The following is an 11,303-nucleotide window of genomic DNA, read 5'->3' on the forward strand; positions in this document are numbered from 1 at the left end:
ATTACATATCTGCCAGACCGGAAGTTTCATGAAGATAGTGTCTTAATCTCCTTGACTGTCTCATCTCCCAGTGCCAGGCACTGTTCACTCCAGATGAGGGTAGGTAGTAAATCCTCAGGAAGTATTTCTTGGATGAATGGGAGAACAGATGAATGAATATGCCTTAAAAAACAAGCATTTTACTTCTAATCACTCCAGCATTTTAAAAAATGTGGAAGCTCCAATACTTTGGCCGCCTGATGTGAAGGGCTGACTCATTGGAAAAGACTCTGATGCTGGAAAAGAGTGAAGGCAAAAGGAGAAGGGGGAGACAGAGGATGAGATGATTGGATGGCATCATTGACTCAATAGACATGAATTTGAGTAAATTCCAGGAGATAGTGAAGGACAGGGAAGCCTGGCATGATGCAGTCCATGGAGTCACAAAGAGTCCGACATGACGTAGTGACTGAACAACAGCAATCGTTCTCACTGACTGTCCCTTCTCCCAGGGCCAGGCACAGATCATCTCAGAAAAGAGTAGATAGTAAATCCTCAGCAGATATTCCTTGGATGAATGGGAGGACAGATGGATAAACATGCCTTAAAAAAACAGGTATTTTACTTCTAATAATGCCAGCATTTTAATAAATTCCTTATGCGTGGTCCTCATCCATGGTTCTTGACTCCCTTGTGAGACAGTAACTGGAGGTTCTCCTACCTTATGCTTGTTTCAGGGGGTTTATCAGGCCCACCACATCCTCACTGCTGAACCTCAGACTTTAGCAAAGGTACTGTAGACCTCTTGGTCCATGCTTACCCTGTTTCCTGGCTGGCAACTGATCAAAGCAATGCCATTGGGATTCCTAAAGACAGCTAAGCTGTTTAACTCTCCTTGGATCTGCAGACTTGATAAGACCCAGCTCTGGAGACTTCTGGCTCAGGGAGGAAGCCGGCAGGCCATTTGTTTCCAGAAGGCTGGGAGGAAGAACAGCTCTCCTGGCCCTGTTTAAATGTTAGTTGACAATGAATATGGTTTAAGTTGAAAACCATCTGAGATTCAAACCAGTTCCTTGTTTAGAACCAACAGAAATATTAAAATTCTGGGGAAATACAGCAATGCTTTGACGTGGATTATCTATTTCTAACTCCCTGATTACCTTAAAGGAGTGAGCTTGTTAGTCAAAGCCATGTGACAATGGTATAAAAATATAACCCTTTTATGACACTGTAAACTTAAAAATCATCATAAAATCTTGTCTGAGACACAAATGCTCTCATTCATTTGATGATGCTGCAAGTTAGACTTTTTTTTTTATCAACAGAAACTAAGCAGTTTATGCTAATGATCTATCTTCAGAAATAACTCACCTTCTGGAGGATTTCTTAATCTAAAGGATTTTGAAAATACAATGCTTCAAAGATCCCATTACAGCCCTCAGTTTCTTGATTAATATTGTCTCAGAAGATGAGCTGGCTAAGCTTCACTACCTAGGCTATATTCTAAAATTTTGTTAACTTTTGGTTATCGGTAGTCGCTTGCTTTAATGGGGATTCATAATTCTCCCTGCTGAGAATAAAATTTGTTGTCAGAATAAAGCACATTTGACTTTTTCTCAGCTGCCAAGATGTGAAGTCTTGTGGTTGGGTATTTTGGAAAACTGGCAGGTTTTGTTTACATATTGTGGTCTTTCTCCAAATTTATCCCACATCCCACACCCCACAAGTCTAGGACCCCTTCCAATGTAATTGCTGTGGACAAGTGCGAGGCGAAAACGGCTTCCACAGTCACCAAGGCGCTTCCCTCTCTGAATCACACACAGCAAATGCCAAAAGAACTTCCCTGGCCTTAAAAAAAAAAAAAAAAAAAAGAAAAGAAATTGCTGACCTACAGAAATACCTGATTCTAATTTGCTGTACAAATGGAAACCCTTTCTTCTCCAGATTGGATGCAGAGAAGTCTTTTTTTTTCAATGTTTATAATTTAACAATTGCTTAGAGCCTTTCATCTGAAAGCAATTTACGCATGTTGAACCCAATTATCCTAACATGTTTTAAAACTTACCAGTATTTTTCCTCTTTCACCTTGGTGTATTAGTCTCATTGCACAGCAAATCTTAAATTTAATCATGGAAGTGCTTTATGGATTAAAATGCTTAGAAAACTCCTCTTGCCCAGGAAAGAATAATACTGGAGAAAATGATATATTCTTCTGATGGAGATTAAAACTTTTGATTTGGATCTGGATTCAGCCACGCCATGTACTATTCAGTCACAGAAGAGATGGTGAGTCACGAACCCACACTTACTTTCTGTTTCCTTCGTTTTGGGAGAAAGCCAGGCGGCAAATATGTTACCTTAATCTGGTGCCATCGAGCAGTCTCGAGCCATCTGCTCTGCCCATTTGTTAGGATGGCTTATTCAGTCAATTCATTCAAGAAATGTTTATTGAGGGCTTCCTCTGTGCCAGGGACAATGCTAGAAACTGGAAAGATAAGGATGGAAGAGCAAGATGTAAGTGTGCCTGGGAGTTTACACTTCTGAGGGAGATAATATGTACACAAATAGTTCACTGTAATACTGTTAAAAAAAAAAACAAAAAACACACCTGATGAAAGAACTTGGCCCCAAATGACCAAGAACTTGGTCCCATCACCTGACCAAGATGGAGGACCTGAAGTTAGGCTTCCAAAAGAAGTGAGAGCTATGATGAGGCAGGAATGGATGGTAGAGGAATAGGAAGGAGGAAAAGTATTCTGGGAGAGGAAATATAGCATGTTTGAGAGCCCAGAAGTCACATGTTTGCAAAACTGAAAGAATTTCACTCAGCTGAAGGGTAGAGCCTAAGTTTGCATCTTGTAAAAAATGTTGCTGAGCATTTAGGAGAATCCAGTTCTTTAGGACCCTGTAAACCCTAGGAAGGAATTTAGACATTTTCCTGAAGGAAGTGGGGATCCACGAGAGGACTTTATACAGAGAAATCGCAGGAATTTTCTGCATCTTGGAATTAATATTTTGGCTGCAGTGTGTTGAGTACATTGGATGCGGATGGAAGCTGGGCTTTGGCTATCATAAATGAGAAGGATGTTGACCGTTCTGAAAAATGGTGGTGATCAAGGAAATAAATCAAACAACTCAAGTGAGAATCAGTGGGCAACAGATGAGATGTGGGAGAGATAAGAGTCAAAGATAAGGCTCAGGTTTCTGCTTGGTGGTTTCCCTACTGCCATTAATATAACATTATATTATAATATAACATAATTATATTTATATATATTATATATATTAATTAATTATATATAACATTAATTATAATTAATTAGCCAAAAGTTCATTAATTCTCCTAAGTAAGTAGTTTTATGGAACATTACTGTACCCCCAGCACTCTTAAGGGTATTCAAAACATCAGACATATTGAGGGCAGGAGGAGAAGAGGCAACGGAGGATGAGATAGTTGGATGGAATCACTGATTCAGTGGACATGAGTTTGAGCAAAGTCTGGGAGACAGTTTAGGACAGGGAAGCCTGGCGTGCTGTAGTCCAAGGGGTGGCAAAGAGTCAGACTCGACTTAGCAATGGAACAACAACCACCACCAAACTAACAGGAAGCTAAAATACAACAAATAAACATTAGGAAACATAAAGTAAGTAACTGGCATAAGCACTGAAAATTCTAGGTGATTGATTTCTGTGACTATATTCAACTTAAGGTTGCAAACATAGACTTTGAAGCTAGTACATGACAGAGCAGAGGTCTGAAGCAAGGATTCTGCATGCACCATCTATGTTTGTGTCACCAGTTCAGAGTTTTCAAGCTGTCAGACTCCTAGGATCCCGTGGAGGTATCTACCCTACACCCCTCATCCCACCCCTTCCAGCCCACACTCACACTCCACCTCTGCTCCGATCACAGCATACCAGAGTTTCCTGTTTTACATAGTCGTAACTCATTGGAAAAGACTCTGATGCTGGGAGGGATTGGGGGCAGGAGGAGAAGGGGACGACAGAGGATGAGATGGCTGGATGGCATCACTGACTCAATGGACGCGAGTCTGAGTGAACTCCGGGAGTTGGTGACGAACAGCGAGGCCTGGCGTGCTGCGATTCCTGGGGTCGCAAAGAGTCAGACACGACTGAGCGACTGAACTGAACTGAACTGAACTGAACAAAAAGTCATTGGGAAATGGCTGATTCATGCTGACGTTTGGCAAAGAAACCATCAAAATTCTGTAAAGCAATTATCCTTCAATTAAAAAAATAAATACATTTTTAAAAAAGAAAAAAATTCACAAGGAAAAGTTTAAAGGTTACTACTCTATACACCTGCCTTCCTCAAGCCCCAAGACTTACTAGCCATCGAAAGTCATTTCATCTCCAGTCTCCTCTTGTGAGTCACAAGATCACAATCTTCTCTACTATGGAGAAGTTATGGAGATGCTCAAATGTGGTTATTTTTGTGGCAGTGCCTTTAAAAGAAATTAACTTTATTGAGGTATAATTTATGTCCAATAAGCTGAATCTATTTAAAGTATGAAGTTTGACCAGTTTTGACAGCATGCAGTGCTATGATCAAATTATACTTATTTGTTGTAACAGTAATTCATTTCTTTGTATTGCTGAGTAGTGTTCCTTTGTATTGTATATTTTACCTATTCACCTGGTGATGGATATTGAGATTATTTCCTGTTTTTAGCTATTGTAAATATCCCTGCTATAAATATTTATGTACAAGTTTTCCTCTGGACTTAAAGTGCTATTTGAACTGAAAGATGGCATTTAATATAAACTTTAATTATTTAGGTGTTAAAATAATTGTGGCTTTTATAAGGAGTGTCTGTCTCATGCAAGAGCAGTTTCTGCTAATTGATTTCTTGGGAAAAAATATGAGGATGACGTATATAGCATGTGTCTGAATGTTGTCAAACCACAGTTTCACTTCAAAAGGATTTGTGTATTTGTGTATTTTGTGTATGTGCAGTTCTCTGGAATGTATTTTATACTTCTTACTATAGACATGTGAGAATAAAGCTTTTAATTTGAAATATAAAATTGGAAAGTGATACACATTTTTAATGACAGAGTCCTTCATAAAAAATAGGTTTCGATCAGTACATATTCACATTCCAGGCTATGATATTCCCTTGACGAATGTACTGAAGTCCCTTTGACTCCATGGAATCTGTGCCTATAAATTGAGAAAAGAATATATGCAGCAATTGTGTTAATTACAATAGAGTTATTGTTCAGATCATAAAGCATCTCACTGAGGCTTTGCCTGGCGGGTCAGCATTAACATCTTATTTTCCCTTTGACTACTCAATTTAAAGGAATATCCATTTGCCTCTGACTTTTTATATTTTGGAATCTTCTCAAGTTAAATTGCACTCTTGCTCTCCAGGAAGTAGATATTAACTGAAATACACTTATTGATTTTCCAAGGGTCAAATGAATCTAGTCCTCACCTCCTTCCTGAGGCTCTTCCAGATTTCCAAGAAGAAGTATAATTTCAATCTCTTCCTTCCCTTATGTGAAAACAATGCTTTCCTTGCTCAACAATGTTATGTGCAGTTCTCTGGAATGTATTTTTATTTCCTATTCCAAAATTCCTGGCTCTCATCTTCGTTAGAAAAGCAGAGTACTTCCTTACAATTCTGAGAGCTATTAACTGCTCTGGGTCAGCAGTTCTCCAACTATTTGTTCCTAAGGGCCCTTTATATGCTTAAAAATTACTGAGCAACCCAAAGCACTTTTGATTATGTGAGTTATATCTATCAATATCTAACCCATTGGAAATTGAGGCTGAGAAAAAATTTAAAGTATTCTTTTATTAATTCATTAAAAATAAATCTATCTATTATGTGTTCAAATCAATAATGTTTTTTCCAGGAAAATAATCTTGTTTTCTAAAGCAAAATTGCAGTGAGAAAATGTAGTGAGTGCTATTGTTTTACATTTTTGAAAAATCTCTTTAATATTGCCCTAATAGTCAACTCTTTCTGCATTCAATCTGCTGCATTGCACATAGACCCTGAAAAACTTTTCTCAATGTTAATGACAGAAGGATAGTGAAAACCTAAAAAAGTCCTAGTGTAATTATTATTATTTTTTTAATATTTATCTATTTATTTGGCTGTGCCAGGTCTTAGTTGCGAGTAAAGGGATCTTTATTTGCACCCGGTGAACTCTTACTTTCTGCCTGTGGGATCTAGTTGCTTGATCAGGGATGGAACCTGGAACCCCTGCATTGGGAGAGTGGAGTCTTAACCACTGGACCACCAGGGAAGTCTCCAAGTTTTAGCACAATTATGAAAATAGGTTTTAAAAAATATATTTATTTATTTATTTTTAATTGCACTGGGTTTTCATGGCTTTGTGCAAGCTTTGTGGCAAGTGGGGGCTATTCCTCATTGCGGTGTATGGGCTTCTCATTGCTGTGGCTTCGAACCTGCATGCCCTGCATTGAAAGGTGGATTCTTAAACACTGGACCACCAGGGAAGCCCCTGAAAATAGTTTTGATCCTGCAAAACCCCTGAAATGTATTGAGAGATTCCTTCCTGCCACCCCTGTGCCCAGAGAGTTTCATGGATAAACTTTGAAAACTGCTATTCTAGTCATTGGTGTAATATGATGAATGTTTTATTAGCAACTTGTTGTTAGTCACTAAGTCATGCCTGACCCTTTGCGACCCCATGGATTGTAGCCTGCCAGGCTCCTCTGTTCATGGGATTCTCCAGGCAAGAATACTGAAGTGGGTTGCCATTTCCTCCTCCAGGGGATCTTCCCAACCCAGGGAATGATCCTGCTTCTCCTGTGTCTCCTGCACTGGCACATTGGCAGGCAGATTCTTTACCTCTGAGCCACCAGGGAAGCCCCCTGCCCTTAGAGACTGAGTCTCAAATGGCTGGCAGCTCAGGATGGAATTATTGATGATACGTGAATCTTTGACTTAATGACATTTGATGCCAAATTATTACAGAACTATCCACTCTTCCAAGACTCAGCTGGCTTATTTGATTCTTCTTCCTTGGTTTTTGCCTTCTTTCCTTCCTCCCTTCTTTTTTCCCTCCCTCCCTCCCTCCCTACCTCCTGTCCTCCCGCCCTTCCTTCTTTCCTTCCTCTCTCTCTTCCTTCCTATCTCTCTTTAGATGCCTGTTATTCAATCCTATACTTCTGGGTAAGAGTTTTCAAGTCAGCTCTTCCATCTGTATTGCCCCTGAGATCTAGCTTCCCGTATGGGGTTTCCCAGAGAAAATCTCTCAAGGTCTCCAGGTTTCTTCAGACTATATTAGCACTGCACGGTCCTGACTCTATGAACTGCATCAGAATCCATCCTGTCCTTTCCTGGGTGTGCACTGTCAAAGCAGAGTCATAAGTGCACGGAATTTCCTGAACGACTCTCAGGGGCTTACAATGACTGCAGCCAAATGTTGAGTTGGGAGAGTTTCCCAGAACAATATGAGAATATCCGTAGTACAAGCTGTTGCAGAGCACGAAATGCTCATTTTTATTAGTCACATGTCATAGTGACTGCAAACCCTCCCCCCGTGAATGAGACCTCAAACTTAAGTTCAACACAAAACTCACCATTTTCAATACACATGTTCTTTCTGCATTTCCGCCTTCCAGTTAATTTCAGCACCAGACCCCTGGTCATAGAAATGAGCTCTTCTGATTCACTCCATCCTCAGAGTGAATCCTCTGAGGATGGAGTGAGGGTTCATCCTCACATTCGCTCGTGTCCTCAGATACACTGAGTGGCTACATCTGCTTCTCCCACATCTGCCCTCCTCCTCCCAAAGGAAGTCTTACTCCCTCCCACGTGGACTATTGCAGTGCTATGAACCCCGCTCAACTTGAGCTCCATGGAGCAGCAAATGCTTGCACCACTGTCAGGTAATCGAAAACACATTTCAGATTATGCTGTTGTCTTATTTACAATAATTTCATAGCTTTGCATTGTTCAAAGAAATAAGTTCCAATTTTATAATCTGACATCTTGTTTCAAAGGACATTTCAATCTTTACTGGTAAAACTTTTTTCTGTACCCACTCCAGAGTACTGGAGTGGGTAGCCATTCCCTTCTCTAGGGGATCTTCCCAACCCAGGGATCGAACCCAGGTCTTCGGCATTGCAGGCATATTCTTTACCATCTGAGCCACCAGGAAAGCCCCAAAGTACTAGTCACTCAGTTGTGTCCAACTCTTTGTGACCCCATGTACTGTAGCCCACCAGGCTCCTCTGTCCATGGATTCTCCAGGCAAAAATACTGGAGTGGGTTTCCATTTCCTTCTCCAGAGCATCTTCTTGACCCAGGGTTTGAATCTGGGTCTCCTGCATTTTAGGCAGATTTTTTGTTGTTGTTGTCTGAGCCTCCTGGAAAGCCCTCGTAACTTCTGCAGCCCTTCCCAATTCCCATTTTCTCCTTCTTCCAAATTAATATAGTTTCATGACACATGAATGTCCAGTTAACATTTACAGCCTCCCCTGAAGCTACAAATGGCCGTCAGACTAGGTAATGGCCAATTATTTGTAACAGAATGGATGAGTATCCTTCATGGGTTTTACATTAAAAATAACTGGATGTGTGCTGCTCTGGGCTCTTCTCCCTTTCTGGATGCCTGGAAAATGGTGCAACTAGAATGCAATCTCAGGTTTGCAAGTGGGGGCTTTTAGAAGATGACAGAAATACAGACCTACCTTAGAATAGCTCTTAATTCTAGACCATGGATCCTCAGCCTTCAGAATCTAATGCTTGATAATGTGAGGTGGAACTGATGCAGTAGTAATAAAGTGCACAGTTAAATGTAACATACTTGGATCATCCTGAAACCATCCCTCTCCCTGCTCTCTCCTCTCTGGACTGGAAAAATTGTCTTCCATGAAATCAGTCCCTGGTGCCAAAAAGGTTGGGGACTGTTGCTTCAGACTGTTAAACCACTATTATTCTAGAGCTTTACATTAAGCCTCTTAGCCTGTACCATAATTGTTGTTGTTGCTCAGTCACTCAGTTATGTCTGACTCTTTGCAACCCCATGAACAGCAGCACACCAGGCTTCCCTGTCCCTCACCATTTCCCTGAGTTTGCTCAGACTCATGTCATTGAGTTGATGATGCCATCCAACCATCTCATCCTCTGTCACTCCCTTCTCCTCATGCCCTCAGTCTTTCCCAGCATCAGGGTCTTTTCCTATGAGTTGGCTCTTCGAATCAGGCAGCCAAGGTATTGCAGCTTCAGCTTTATATGATTTCAAATCTACTTCTGTCTTCAGTATCACTTCAGGTTACAATTCTCTGAGCACAGTGATCTCAATCATCATCAACTTTAACTACATATATTTTTGGCCTCAGGACCTTTGTACTTGCTAATCCCTGTGCATACAGCACTCTTCTCACCCATTTTTGCAAGACTCTATTCACATTCAGATCCGAGCCTGAATGTCACTTCCTTATGGAAGCCTTTTCTCATCACTTCATTTAAAGTATCCATTTGCTTAATTACCTTCAACGATAATATCCTGTAATATTATTATCTTCACAGCACTATAATCACATGAAATTATCTTATTTATTACTTGCTTATTTTCCCTTCCCTTTATGTGCTAGGAGTTCAGGGACATTTTATTCTTTGTGCTCTACTGTATCTCCACTGCTGACACTTAATAATTGGCTAACAAAATATACTAAATGAATAAATTAATTAATAAAGAGAATTGTGCATGCTAAGTCACTTCAGTTGTGTCTGACTCTTAGCAACCCTATGGTCAATAGCCTACCAAGCTCTTCTGTCCATGGGATTCTCCAGGCAAGAATACTGGAGTGGATTGCCATGCCTTTCTCCAGGGGATCTTCCCAATAAAGAGAATTAGTTATGAAATATTTTAACTTTTCAACTTTTATAGAAATAATTATTATGAACTAACATAATTGGGTGGAGAAGGAAATGGCCGTCTATGGGATCGCACAGAGTCGGACACAACTGAAGCGATTTAGCAGCAGCAGCAACATAATTGGGAATTGTTTTATGGTTGATGGATCAAATCCTTTAATGCTTATTCCATGATATTAATATAATTAAAATATATTGATATTTTGGAGTTTCTACCTAAAACTCCAATACATATTGGAGTTTCTATATAAAAATTTTTTATTAAGCAACACATGATGCACAGTAATAAGTAAATCTATCAGCAAGCATGTACTCTATTTAGGCAAGAATTACAATGAGAATAATATAAATAAATGTAAAGGTTTAAGTAAGTTACCATAAACCCATTATAACAAAATGCTACGGAGAAAAAAAGAAGGACCATAAATGATTGAGGGAATGTGGCATGGCCTTCAAGAATAGACAGAATTTTCTGTTTCTGTATTCTCATCTGTCTTTTCTGTTGTTGCTGTTGTTATTCAGTCCCTAAGTCCTGTCGGACTCTTTGTGACCCCATAAACTGTGGCACACCAGGCTTCCCTGTCCTTCGCTATCTTTTCTGTTACAAGTATAACAACACAAAGTGCAGAGAATTATTTTTATCACAAATTCTCCAGAACCTATCTGCAGTTCTGTATGTTCATCAGACCTCATTCTGACCCTATGAAAAGTCAGCATACTACCTAGTAAGAAAGTGTACCTGTTTGACAGAAACTTCTCAGACTGGTCAGCTACAATTAAAAGTAAGTGAAAGTGAAAGTCACTCAGTCGTGTCGGACTCTTTGCAACTCCATGGACTATACAGTCCATGGAATTCTCCAGGCCAAATACTGTAGAGGGTAGCTTTTCCCTTTTCCAGGGGATCTTTTTGACCCAGTGATCGAATCCAGGCCTCCCGCATTGCAGGCGGATTCTTTACCAGCTGAGCCACAAGGGAAGTAAATACAAGCCAAACTGGTAGATCTCAGAAATCCAGACCGGCTCCTTGTGACTTTGAAGTTGGTATTTCCACAACTGTAAAATGGTCATGACGACAAATCTTGCTTTTTCCTACAAAGGTCGTTTAGGAAATATCATGAGAAAATATTGACAAAACATTTTGAACTTGTGGTTAAAATATTCCTGGAACATCTCAGTCAATGTAGGATTGGGGCTTTAAAGATCAAAGAACGGAATCTGATAAATGATGTATTTCAGTTTTTGGCATCTTTTATTTAGCTTCCATGATTCCTGAAATTATTCTGCATATTCAGTTTTTCTCTTAAACTATTTTATGGTACTTTTCTTGAGAAATCATATTCCTGGTCTCTTAAGTATCTTGTAAATTCTAATCTCTCTTCTGGTAAATCTGTCTTCAGTGGTGATTGGATTAGATCTGTATTTAATACCAGCCTGCTC

At 39.8% G+C, this 11,303-nt stretch overlaps 1 protein-coding gene across 4 annotated transcripts in view; it reads right to left on the bottom strand.

Annotated features, from left to right (window-relative positions):
• LOC102408857 overlaps nt 1–11,303 on the bottom strand; it is a 432,924-nt gene that overhangs the window by 93,736 nt on the left and 327,885 nt on the right. Inside the window, exon 5 of one of the 4 annotated variants that reach the window (XM_044927173.2) lies at nt 340–2,464. The exons of 2 other annotated variants lie outside the window; for them this stretch is intronic. In XM_044927173.2, coding sequence (XP_044783108.2) covers nt 2,397–2,464 — 68 coding nt within the window. In that variant the 3' untranslated portion in view covers nt 340–2,396. Of the gene's footprint in view, nt 1–339; nt 2,465–4,154; nt 5,165–11,303 lie in introns of those variants that run through there. One more of the 4 variants, XM_044927171.2, reaches the window with a different exon arrangement.

This window comes from Bubalus bubalis, chromosome 13 (assembly GCF_019923935.1).
Source record: "Bubalus bubalis isolate 160015118507 breed Murrah chromosome 13, NDDB_SH_1, whole genome shotgun sequence".
NCBI lineage: Eukaryota > Metazoa > Chordata > Mammalia > Artiodactyla > Bovidae > Bubalus > Bubalus bubalis.